Source organism: Podarcis pityusensis (genome assembly GCF_964106645.2).
Source record: "Podarcis pityusensis genome assembly, chromosome: 7".
NCBI classification, from domain to species: Eukaryota; Metazoa; Chordata; class Lepidosauria; order Squamata; family Lacertidae; genus Podarcis; species Podarcis pityusensis.
In genome coordinates, this window is record NC_138031.1 from 45,106,082 (window position 1) to 45,119,679 (window position 13,598).

The window sequence follows — 13,598 nt, forward strand, 5'->3', positions numbered from 1 at the left end:
CCTTTTTGGCATGGGTAATCTTCTGAAAGTTCACAAGAAGCTCTCTTAAATTATGATGTTTTTAAAGTCTTAAACTTGCTTGCCCTTTTGTGCTGGGGACGCGGGTGGCGCTGTGGGTTAAACCACAGAGCCTAGGACCTGCCGATCGAAAGGTCGGCGGTTCGAATCCCCGCGGCGGGGTGAGCTCCCGTCGTTCGGTCCCAGCTCCTGCCCACCTAGCAGTTCGAAAGCACCCCTAAGTGCAAGTAGATAAATAGGGACCGCTTTCTAGCGGGAAGGTAAACGGCGTTTCCGTGTGCGGCGCTGGTACTGGCTCGCCAGATGCAGCTTAGTCACGCTGGCCACGTGACTCGGAAGTGTCTTCGGACAGCACCGGCTCCCGGCCTCGAGCGAGATGAGCGCACAACCCTAGAGTCGGTCACGACTGGCCCTGATGGGCAGGGGTACCTTTACCTTTACCTTTTGCGCTAGTTGTATACAAAGCTGCAGTTGTGCTGGATGATTATTAGATTTCACTTTCTACAAGGGATTTGTGTGAACCGGTTACAAAAAGTTAGAACCTATTGTTGGGCTCATCATTATTGTCCTGGAACTAGATTATCAGTTTGATCCTCACTATACCAGTTACGATTTATGATGGAAACAGGGTCTTTTGGGCTAGTGATCCTCTGCAGGTTAATACAGCTTTGGTTAATTAGCAGACAGTTTTAATAACTTTAGGACTTCTCATTTTAAGGCATATGTTTTTATTTTTAGTTGGCAATAAAATAAAATAATCTGATCATTTGGCTGGTTAGGGAAATGAGACAGTTTCATTCTCACGACTTGGATAGCTTTTATCATTTTTTGAAAGTTAAAACAAAATCTCTTGAATTCACTCACTGGTACATTTTTTGTCTTTCCTTTCGTTATATAGTGGTGAATTGTGGAAGGGATTTATTCTTTTAAATTATTCAAGTGATGAAAAGCCCCCAATAGTTATATTAAACTTGACAAAATTAACTGTGACGAATGGAAGTGCTGCTTTTGCAGGGGGGAGTAACTGTTTGGGAAGAAAAACCATTGAGAAAAGAGAGGATGGATGCTTCCTCTGTTTATGTGGCTATAAAAGCTAGTATTATGTTCATGTTCTGCAGGCTTGAGCAAAAATACCCCCCCTTGTTAAGTAACCTAAACAACAACAAACCCAATCTGAATCTTCTTCTTTTTAAAGGATCTCTTAAAGCCCTGGGGTCATAGTCTTGATTTTCTTTCAGATCTGAACTGTAAACTAGAAGACAAGACAGAAGATGGAGAGTTGATAGATTGTAAGAAAAGGCCGGAAGAAGGGGAGGAGTTAGAGGAAGAAGCTGTGCACAGCTGTGACAGCTGCCTCCAGGTGTTTGAGTCACTGAGTGATATCACAGAGCACAAGATTAATCAATGTCAACTGACAGGTAAACAATACTTATCACTTTGTGTCTCCTTCCACTGTTCTGTTTCTGATTTCAGGTCCCTTCTTCAGAACCGCTCTCTTATTCCCACCCCCATTTCCCCCTTCCCTGTTATTTTACTGCTAAAGATGCTCAGGTAATTTTGTTCACATTTCTGAAACGATTCCATTGTTCTTCAGTGAATGGGTTCCATTCAGCTTCTAAGGAAGCATGGCTCATTCTGGCAGACCATTAAACACCATTGTAGATTTCTTTATAACTGATTTTTCTTACTTGCCTCTCCAAGCGTCTCTTATGCAATTTGATGTAAGAAAAAATGGTGTGGGTACAACCTGGTCCTTGAAAACTTAGACTCAGGGCTCCAAATGCTGTTTTCAGAAATGGTGTGTGGCAATCGCTGATAGAATTTGCAGTGGATGTAGTGAAACATCACACCAATAACTGTAGTGTGCTGGTCACAGTAGCCTCATGAACCTACTCCTATCCAGTTGTAACACTGTGGACAAAGATGCTGTTTGGTGTTTTACTTTTGGGCCTGTGATGTCTGGGCCCTAAAGAAAGGTGCATTTTCTCAGTGGGTTTTCTTAGCAGTGATTGGGACTGACAGAACCAAATAAATTTCTAATGCAATTTACTAAACAGAATATGGACTTGGATGCTGGGATGGTGATGAGAAGACCCACCTCATATAACCCCATGTGGTAAACCACAGGAAGCATTTTGGTTGAGAAGCTTTCTTGAAAAATCTTTTGGCCTCAGAAGCATGAGGAATTATGTAGGGGCAAACCAATGCATCCTATATCCTTGAAGACCAATCCAGGGACTCCAACCCAAAGGAATGCAGGTCAGGGCAGCTCCAGAAAACAATTGATATTAGACATTCGTGTTTTTTTGAAATCAAAGTAATTTTTTCAGCCGTGAAGAAATATGTGGTGCAGCACTGGCAACAGTCCCTTGGTCTAAGCAAGCAAATTCTCCTTTACCTACCATAATAAGACTATATCCAAAAATAAACACATTTTTTACACAATTCCCCATGGTTTCTTCATTTACTTGTGAATGTTATTCAGATTGGCCTAAACCTTCTGAGTTCAGATCACAGGAATCATCACGGCCAGCAGTTAGCTATTTCTGTAGAGAAAAATGTATGAGACGTGTGCTTTTGCAATTAAGGGAAGCAGATAAGCATTTTGCAGTATTATTTGTGTGCATTTACTGGCACCTTTAGCTCTTTAGCCAAATCAGCCACACAAGATTGCATACTTGTGTGTATAAAGCAGGCTGTAGTTCAGCAGCAGAATACATGCTTTGAATGCAGAAGGTCCAAAGTACATGCAGTTAAAAAGCAGTCTCTGATAACAAGGCTGGGGAAAGACCCTGGAGAGAATCCTTAGACTCAGAGAGCTGCCTTCAGTCAGAGTAGATGAAGCTGTCTGGGAATGCTTATATTCATAAGGTAGCCTTGTATGTTCATATGTATAATCTGGTATTGAAGCTAATTCATGGTGAATAGAGAAACAGAACAAACATATTTAAGGGGGAAATCTCTCATAATATGGCACACTGTGTGATGCCAAAATTTGGCATCCCCAAATGGATCTTCTCAATTGTGTACAGGGCTGTCCTAAGCATATGCGGTGCCGGGGTGCAAAGATCTGCCTGGCGCCCCCCCCCCCAGGTTGCCCAGTCCCAGGTGCAAAGGAGGGTGGAGCCGGCCGGCTGCCTCAGCATCTCACTGGCTCGTTCGCCCCTGAACATGCGGCGCAGAGCTGCCAGAAGCAGAGGAGCCCGCCGCGGCGCTCCGACCGACAGGTGGGCTCTTCCCTGGACTCAACTCTTGGTCCCTGGACTCTCGGCCTGGCGCCCCTGAAAGCCTGGTCCCTGGGTGCCCCACACCTCTAGCGCCTATGGGTAAGACGGCCTTGATTGTGTATCTTCTCAGTTTGGCGCCCCCTCGGCTTGGCATCCTGTGGGGGGAACTGCCTGCACTGCCCTATATTTGAAGCTGCAGACAATCGCAGTATATATTTTCTGTGTGTTGCCTTCTGTTTTGCTTTTTGCTCTTGGTCTTTTGAAATGTCCTTCTGACCAAAGTTTGGGTAAATCAATCCTTCTGTTTCACTCCAGCCCTTTTATGTACTTGTCATGCTCTCCTTTAGGCAATTCTTATTTAGTCTGGCAAGGTGTTGGTGTCGGTGGGTGGAAACCCCTCCCCCCCAATTTGGCCATTTATGTTTGGTAAACTTTCTCCTTTTCTACCAAAAAGAAGAAGCAAAAATGAAAAATTGCTGCCTCCACTTTTCCTTGACGGACCCTTTGTAATCCCCTGACATATCTCACCCGGAGCTGGGTGTTGAGTTGAGTGACTGCAAGCAGCATGAACTGAATATCGCGCAACTAGGGAACTGAAGCGAAAGGAGAAATTCCTGGAGCACTGCTCCTGATCCACTTCACCCCAGGTCATGCTGGAGGGCAGAACTTGCCATGCTAAATGAGGGTTAAAATGGCTCTGCCACTTGAGTACATTTAAAAAGAAATGTTTTTCAAAGAAAGGCACTGAATCCCCTAAAAAGCCTGGTGTCTCAGTGTTGCTGTAGAAATTGTTGACTGGTAGAAATCAAAACTATTCAAAATAAAACTGAGGGTTTGGAAAAAATTAAAAACCTCTTTCTGCATCGAAGGACCAAGATTGTTCCTCGTGCTCTGCCACACCTGAAATAATCCAAGATTAAGTACAGTGTCCTGTGCTTGAAACAAGGATTATACAAATATGCCATTTTCTTAAAAGTATCTCATGTGTGTGCTTGTTTTTAATGCTGTCTGCAGGATCAGTCAAAAATATTTTATGTGTTGGTTCCAGAGGGTGGGATATATTAGAGGGGGGAAAAATAGCAAATGGTTTTGTCCTGGATATAGTATGAAATAATGCCCTTATACAGTTTTCTAGTTGTTTCATTTTTCTAATTAGCAGTGGGCAAAAGAAGAGACACTGCCCCAGCTGGTAAGCCAAACTATGGTTTATTGGAACCACACAGATGTGCAGAGCCCTGGAGAGTTTCTCGCAGCTGCTTTTCTCCTCCCTAGTCCTTTTTACCCCCCCCCCCCATGGGGTTTGGATGGTATGGCTAAAATCTTGGCTTATCACGGCACTGGAGTAAAAAAGACCAGGAAGGAGGCTTGCTGTGTTGTGTGAACCAGGCTGTGTATGAAAGAACCAAGTGAAGAAAACATGCCGCAGCCCCAAATGTGAAATTGGGTACTTGAGGCTGCAATCCTATATATAATTCCCCACGAGTGTAATAGGACTTACTTTCCAATAAATGTGCACAGAATAGTGCCGTAAATTAGGCTGCTAAATCTATGTTTTCATTCCTATCATATTTAGTTTAGTTTTGAGTTATTGGAAGTTTCAGCACCATGTTTTGTGTACGTTAAGCACAATAATGTCAAGAAAATATGACCCAGTAACCTAAATATAAACTGATGAAGTATTACTGAGCCCAAAGATAGTTGCTGCTTTTAGCAAGTATTGATTTTTATGATGCTTGGAGAGATAGCAAACTTCTGAAAAAGCTTTTTTAAGGAACTTTATTATAGATTTAGGATCCTGTTTTGCAGACACAGTTAAGTTCTACTGTAATTCAGATCATATTCTGGTGCTACTTTTCTTCCTGGGATCGTACTTCCACAACTCGGCAAAATCAAATCCTCTTTCATAGAGGCTCAGGAGCAATCCCATATTCAGATAAAGACGGGATCTTTTCTTTCCATCTCTGTTTTCTTAGCGGTGTGGGGAGTAGAAACCTATGAGTCTGTGGCCTATTACTGATCTTTCCCAAGGTGTGGAATGGTCAATAATGCCAAAGTAGGCCCTAACCTGGGATGCGGGTGGTGCTGTGGGTTAAACCACAGAGCCTAGGACTTGCCGATCAGAAGGTCGGCGGTTCAGATCCCCGCAACGGGGTGAGCTCCCGTTGCTCGGTCCCAGCTCCTGCCAACCTAGCAGTTCAAAAGCACGTCAAGTGCAAGTAGATAAATAGGTACTGCTCCTGCGGGAAGGTAAACAGCGTTTCTGTGTGCTGCTCTGGTTCGCCAGAAGCAGCTTAGTCATGCTGGCCACATGACCCAGAAGCTGTACGCCAGCTCCCTCGGCCGATAGAGCGAGATGAGCGCCGCAACCCCAGAATCGGCCACGACTGGACCTAATGGTCAGGGGTCCCTTTACCCTTTACCTTTTTAGGCCCTAACCTAATAAGTTTATTCTAGTTCAGAATGCAAAAACTAATTTGCTTCTGTGTCCCTAGCCATGTGTTGTGTGCACATGGGCTTGGGGTGTGTAAGAGAGCTTTCTTTGCACTATACTGTAAATGGCGATGGAAACTTGGGAGCCTGAGAGGCCTTTTGTGATGTGGCTCTAAGGTGCAAAGGGGGAAGAAGAGGGTCTGCATTCAAAAAGTGGGGTGGGGGAAGCGCATGCTAGCTATGAATTTGTTTTCAGTGGTAGAGTATAGCCTTATGTTGCTGCTTCTCCTGAACATTGTGGAATCCAGACTGAAATTCGGTCAATTATAGGAACATGGGAAGCTGCCTTATACTCAGCCCATCTAGGTTAGTATTGTCTTCACTGACTGGTAGCAACTCTCTAGGGACCCTCGCAACCCTACCTGGAAATGCCAGGGAATGAAATTGAGGCATTCTGCATGCAAAACATACTCATTATCATCATTTCATTTTCATGCTGCCTTTTCATAGTTAATAATGATTATTGATAATACTAATTTTATTATTTATACCCCGCCCAACTGGCTGGGTTGCCCCAGCCTCTATGAGTGGCTTCCAGCACACATAAAAACATAATAAAATGTCAAATATTAAAATCTTCCCCATACAGGGCTGCCTTCAGATGTCTTCTAAAAGTCAGATAGTTGTTTATTTCCTTGACATCTGGTGGGAGGGCATTCCACAGGGCGGGCGCCACTACCGAGAAGGCCCTCTGCCTGGTTCCCTGTGACCTCACTTCTTGCAGTTAGAGAACCACCAGAAGGCCCCCCGAGCTAGATCTCGATGTTTAGAATGAAGATGCCACCAAACCGAACTATTTCTGCATAAATAATAAATTGTAATAAGATCTAAAAATTAAAGATAGAAAAAATTATATCGATAACAGCAACTCCCCACCCCCCACCCCTAGAAAATCCCCTATACAATACCCCAATCCCAATTGCCCTATCACTGAGCTACAGTAGTAATTATGCTCCTGTCATTGTTTCCAGTCAGACCAAATTGGAGTTGAGGATTAAAGTTTTTAAACGAAGGCCACAATTCAGATTCCAACGCCTGATTTAAGGTAACAGTTCTGTGCAGACTTACCTGGGAGTACATCACATTGTGCCTTGCTTCTGGCTGGACTTGTGAAAGATTGTGCTGTATTCCTGTGGGTTTCAGGGGCTTGTGGCTGAAACCCTAATTCAAACATGAAGGCTCCATCCAGTGGCTCTGGTGTATACTGAGCGCTCAAAATATTCCCCAGTGTTGGAGATAATAAAACAGCCTCTGCTCCCATAGAGCACAGTCCTGTAAGATTTTGGATTATGACTGTAAGGGAAGCAAGTCTTGCTCATTTTTGTTTTAAATGTGCATAATATCCATCTGGGGTTAGCATTGGGCTGCAGGACCCCCCCCCCCCATAAAAGTTACAAGCACGTCTAATTAAAATGCTGACAAGAATATATATGCAGACGTACTTGGGGAGAGTGAATGGTTGTGTACCAGAAACATAAGACCTACTCACATGGATTAAGAATAAAGCACATTTACATTATAGAGAGTAGATCAGTTCAGACCTCTATGCTCTTCTCTGCTTTTAGATAGAATTTATCAAACATTTTTATTTGTTTGCTGTTTTTGTTTTAACTTAATATTGTTTTCATATATTTATCAATTTAGACCCAGAAAAATGATCTTCTGAAATCAAAGGAAGATAATCTAGAACCTATAGCCTTGGAGGCACATGAGATTTGTATACACTGAATGAACACTGTAGTGACAGTCTTCATCAACATACATTCAGTGAAACATCAGCACTGAGCTTATGTGCATACAAGCTGAATGCTCATAATGCTCTATCCATGAGTCCAGGAACTCTCCAAGGTCCCATATATCATGTACTGTTCTTACAGTTTTCTGATGTTGTTCTGAATGCATACAGGAGGGGTGAGCCAATGGAAGTAATTCCACTCCATCTCTGTACATGAATCTGGTGTATACATGTGTAATGTTCTTTTATACTTTTATTCTTGCTACTCTAGGTTCAAATTCTCTCCAATGTTCTTGATATGCACAAAAAATTAAAGGAATTCCATCTATACACCCAACTCATGTATTATATATATGGTGAGATAATTTAAATCAATGTGATTTTAAATCAGCAAGAAAGAAAAGGCAAATTTAAACTTGGGTTTTCATGTATTTCCTAAGCAATGGTGTAAAATCAAAATCTGTAAATATATTTAAAATGTGGAGAAATTGGTTCTTCATTTGCATAGAATAGTCTCATTTAATTCAGTGTATCTGGTAGAAGTCATTGATTCAGTTTAGAGATTCATTGTACAGCTAAGAAGCCTATGTTCAGATTATTTAATATGAAACAGGTTGTTCTTTAAGAAAAACTTAGCATATGCGATTTTAAATAGATTTCTATCTGCCTTGATCTATTGCTCAGCCGACCAGCCACTGCCCCTAGACTTGCACATGACCACTCAGTATAGATTGATGAAGGCTTGATTGAAAAGTTTATCTCACGATAATATTGACTTCACAGGAAAGTCCTCTCTAATTGATTATTTTCCTTTTGTTGTCTTTATAGAGAAGTTTGAGAAAAGAAGCCTTACATAGGGCATTAGTACACGGCACACAATGGAATAAAACATGCAATTCTCTGCCAAGGTAATCCAAATTATGTGCCAAGAAAAATTGAATCTGGCAAGCTTTATAAATGATGTGATATTGTGTAGGGTGCTAAAGCTGCCTGTTCTTGTCCCTTTTTAGTCACTGGCTACAAGATTAAAAGTGCATGCGCACAGTGATAGGCAATTGGAAACTTTTGAAAAGAAAAATCAGAGCAAGAGTTGAATCTAATGGAGTCATTGCCAGAGAGGAACAACTTCCTCTCACCTAACTTCCACCCTTCAGCTTGTGTGCTCCCTACTCTCCCCCCCCCCCATCTGTTCTGGAAGGTTGGGTCAAAATGCAGATTTTGGGGGGTGCAGGGCAGACAAGGTTGCGAGGGAGGAGAGAGAGGAGGAGTTCCACCGCTTGGGCAGACACCATTCCTCTCACACAGTGGCTCCATTCTATACAACTCAGTGTCTGCACCCTCTATCAGATTTCAAGTTTTTCCCGTGCTAGTGAAAAACCACAGATTGATACATCAAGATTGATACGTCGGTAGCAGTGCCCGGGCAGACATTAGGCAAGTGTCGGGAAAATCTGGACGTATGGCAGCCCACGGCAGCAGTGCCATTTTTGCCATTTCCCCATAAAAATAGCTCAAAATGGCATTTTTTTAAAAAGTCATTTTGCCCCCAAATCTCAACAACTTTGGGCAAAACTAAAAACTCAACAACTTTACACTGTTTGAAATATGGCAACCCTAGTTTTCAGGGTTTATATCATGCCTTCCCACCAAGGTGTCTGAACAGCTAACAACAAACACATGTACAATCAAAAAGGTAGAAGAAAGCAATAGCAATAACACTAACCTTATACAGCCTTTCCCGTTTTTCTGATTAGGAAAGGGAGGAGAAGTAAAAGGGGAAAAGTGGCTTATCTTATGGGGTGTTAGAGTCAATAGGTAAGAGAAGATATATGGCAGAACAATTGCATATTGAGTACTGGTTGAACAATGTAAGTATTAAGAAGATTTTTGGTGGGTTGTCATTCTAGCTCAGTGTTAGTTTAACCAGATTTGTGACTTCACATTTTATTTTTAGAGACAGAAATTGTGTCCAAGTGATGTTGGGGAGTTTTGCTTTTTTGTACATTGCGCCTGGCTGGAAAAATCTATTACAAAATACAGTTAACAGAAATGCATTAGAGGGAAAGTCAGAGCCGTTATTTCATATGGTTGCGTTGGAGTATGAGGGAAGGGATAGGATTTAGTATTATTCTGTTAATAACCAGTATTAATTAATGTGTATACCATTCTGAGATGAGGGCCATTTTGCACATTATATTCAGGCAAATGTGAGTGTGCAAAGGAAACTGCAGCCAACTGTGGCTCCCTGACAAGTTTACTTACATGATTCACCTTTTTGCAGGTGCATCTTTGCCACAGCCACACTTTACGGTGTACCTCAAAGCATGATAGTACAATTAGAAAATGCAATATGTTCCTTTGTGACTTAGCAGCAAGTTCTCCCTGAGCCTCTTGTGTTTCCCTGTTGCTTCCCAGGGTAGCTGGGAAGAAAAATTATGCTGTTGCTGCCAGTGAGCTGCAAGTGAGGGAAGAACTGTTCCACAGTCATGGCACCCCTAACAGTGCATTGGCAGAGACTTGCAGAAATCCTGGGGCTCCTGTTCTAGGGTTATTGCCAAGTTCAGAAATTGCAGCAAACACACAAGCTTTCAAATAAGGGTGCAGAATTGAGGTCAGGGTGCAGTCACTGGAGTAAACTTGGTAGAATATCCTTTCAGCTGCTCCTACTTAACTCCCTTGAGTTAAAGCACCGCGACCACACATTGCTTCTTTACACAATAGTTGCTTAAACAGAATTTGGCCCTGCTGGGCATGCATTCTGTTTGTCCATCTCCTGCACCTTAATGAACTTTTCCACTAAATCCCAAGATGGCTATTTAGCAAGATTACCAGTGGATGAATGGGTGATGCATGTGTGGCTTCATATACCAATTATATTTATTATATTGTATTAACTTTATCTCAATGTGTTAGTCTTATATGAATTTTTTAAACAACTTCTGTTAGAAGTACGGTTGGTATATATTTTGTGCCGTGTCTTCATTCATCAGGATGACTAAGAGGCTGCAGAGATTTTATTTTTTTGACAAATCTGTCATCCGATTCCAAAATGGCTGATGACAGAAGAAAACTTTGTTAAAGAAGTAGAACTTCATGTTCTTAATTCTTTCTTTGGGCTGAAAGGTCACCATCCTTGGTAGGGGAGATCACCTGGGAATGGTGTAAATGTAGTGGAGATCTCTGACCTGTTAATAAGCACCAGGAGAAGGAGATAGGGATCATTCCACAATGTGCCCTGGGGGTACTTTTCCTTTAAACTTCAAGCTGTGTAGCTGGAACTGTTCAACTTTTTATTTCTTTCAGTTTTACCTTCAGGGGAAAATTGATCGATTTGGAGATGATTATTCCATAATCTCTGAATCTCTCTTTCTCCACATTGCAGTGGGAACTCCTTGAAGTTTAAAGGCATTGTGTTTCCTCAGTGCATTGTGCAGTGAGCCCAAAGAATGTAGGGGGACAGGAGTATTCTTTAACAGATTGATGGTAGTAGGCATGTTTGGAACTGTAATACTCATGTTTTATACTAAGGATATATCTTAGCTTATGTTGTATCCTTCCCAGCAAGTTCTGGGATGGTGTTGGGATGACAGAACAAGATAGCAGAAACAAAAGCTTGTGCACGTGTTGTGGACTGAGAGATGAGAACGTTGGTTACAGATCTTTTAGCAAATGATTTGTAGTCCCCCACCATGAAACTGCAATGAAACCATCCCTCATAATTTTGTTTTGCCCCCTCCTTAATATTTGCTTCATAGTGTTAAAACATTTTCACATAAGATGATGTAAATGATAAAAGAGTTGCTGAAATCTCATTTGTTACCAGAACAGTATGATCAATGACATTCTCAAGCTCACTGCCAATATTTCACCATTGTGAATCTGTATCTTCATATAAAACAATTCATGGGGAGCTCACTGAAATAAAAAGTAGAGGGAAAGTTTCCCTTGACTTTTCTGTCCACATTTGATTCAGCCGCTCAACGCCTACTAAAAGTATTTTTATGGATACATTCTTAATTTCTGAAGTTGGAAATACATAGCGAGGACACCTATGTATACAATAACAGAGCAGACTGACAAGGTGTCAAATTCAGGAAAATGGTGGTTCATGCACTTTTTTTTTTGCACAGGGGGAGGGAAGCAAGCTAAATAATGTATCAGAGAAATGCCTGCTCTTTCATTGCTTTTCTAACTGTGAATGGAAATGGTGTGTCTCATTTGTTTTTACTGCTTCATTCCAGCGGGAAGTCCAGTTTAATGACTGGAGGAGGGTTGGGTGTCTCCCGTGGAGAAGGCACAGGAAGGGTCAGGTTTTTCAAACACAATGCAAGCCCCTTTACCAGATGTAAAAGTTAACAAAAGGAAAAGTGGGAACAGCAGATTCTGATTATTTACTTTCTCTTGATGAAAGCAAAGTTCAGCTTATGTGTCTGAAGTGCACTTTAATAAATTACGGCACAACTACTGCTTAATAAACATTCTCTGAAACCTGAAAAAGCACACTGCCATTGCCACAAATCCTAAAATATATGAAATTCTCAAAGTATTCTGAGCCTCGGATTAAGTTCAACCTTCGTCCTCAAAAATTCCAGACTGTCAAAACATTTACTCTTCGAATTTTGATTTTAAAATGTATTGCAGACATAACAATGTTAGTCTTTGACCTTCATCTTTCTGTTGATTAAGCTGTATATTATCATCCTATCCTTGCACTCAATAAAGCCCTGGTAGCCACAGCATCTGAATTCCTTTCTTAATGTAGAAAAACTTCTCAAGTCAAATGAATTGAACCTTCTGCAAAAGAGTTTTTAAAAATATCTACCCCTTTCAAACTATACTTTGATGAGTCTTTTGTGAAAGATAAACCCCTTCTCATCCCTTTGACAGCCAGGTGAGGACCCCTGTGTTTGCATGCATATGCAAGTATGCTTTATGAAAAAAGCGTTACATTCAACTTCTTCCAGTTGCAGGTATTCACATGGAAGTTATTTACAGATCAATCCCATGCATGTTCTATTCAGAAGTAAATATGACTTTTTGATGGGGCTTACTCCCAGGTAAGTTTGCTTAGGATTTCATCCCCAGTCTTGGCAATTGCCTCTTGTCTCTGAAGTGCAGTGTGCACACAGGTCTCAGTCAAGCATTGGGCCTAGCACTGTCTCTTGAGATTGGCAGGTCTGATACAAATGCTGGGATGATGGTCTTCTGACTTGGCTGGTCAAAACCCACAGGAGCACATGAAGCTGTCTTATATTGAGTTATAGTGTTGGTCCATTTAGCTCAGTATTGCCTACACTGATTCGTTGTGGCTCTCCAAGATTTCAGACAGTCTTACTTGACAGTGGCAGGGATTGAATCTTTGATCTTCTGTGTTCAAAACATGTACATGACCACTGAGCTACAGCCCACCTCTGAGCCATCACACTCCATCTTTCCTAGTTTCCAAACCTACTTCTGTATGTAGCACCTGACTTTCTGGAAACTGGTGTGGAGGACACAAATTCTAGTAAAATAATCTGGTCCTTGCATATAAAAATTGTGTGCAGTTATGGAATGATTCACACAATTTATAAGATTTTACTGCTTGTCTTGAGCGGACAGCCTGTTTTGCTTGTGTCCCTATCTGCAGAACATGATGCGTAGCATTCCTATATGTATAAAACATATATACAGTAATTTCTCTTTGCCGTATCCTTGAGTTGCGATTCAGAGTTGTATTGCTCAAATGTATGTCACTGTGGTTTTTGCATGCACAGAAACTCTTGTAGGTTTTCCTAAACCCACAAGGGTTGGACAATATAGTCTGTGATTTCGCAGTGTTGCTATAACAAAAGAGGGGGAGAGGGAAATCCTTGTTATTTTACGATATGCATATTACAGACTCATGTTCTAATTCAGTGGTCTCTTTGAGCTTGGGAACACTAGCGTGCACATGGATTCCATGCCTACAGGGAATGTCCCATTTACTTCAGTGGAACTGTAGGCACTCTTAAGATATATAGAAATTCCATGTGTATATTTGAGTAGATGTGGATGTGCAGCTTAAAGTGTATTCATTACATAACTGTCCTGGCATTACCCAAGATTCATTCAGATTTTGTGTGTGGCGGGAAATCCTTTCCTAGATT

The 13,598-nt window shown here is 41.6% G+C and overlaps 1 protein-coding gene across 10 annotated transcripts in view; it reads left to right on the forward strand.

Annotated features, from left to right (window-relative positions):
• ZNF521 (zinc finger protein 521) overlaps positions 1-13,598 on the forward strand; it is a 285,724-nt gene that overhangs the window by 33,032 nt on the left and 239,094 nt on the right. For all 10 annotated transcript variants that reach the window (XM_081014396.1, XM_081014397.1, XM_081014399.1 and 7 more), the window contains one exon: positions 1,257-1,436. Coding sequence is in view for 9 of the 10 variants with exons in the window: in XM_081014397.1 (XP_080870523.1) it covers positions 1,257-1,436 (180 nt within the window). In the remaining variant the exon portion in view is untranslated. The remainder of the gene's footprint in view (positions 1-1,256; positions 1,437-13,598) is intronic.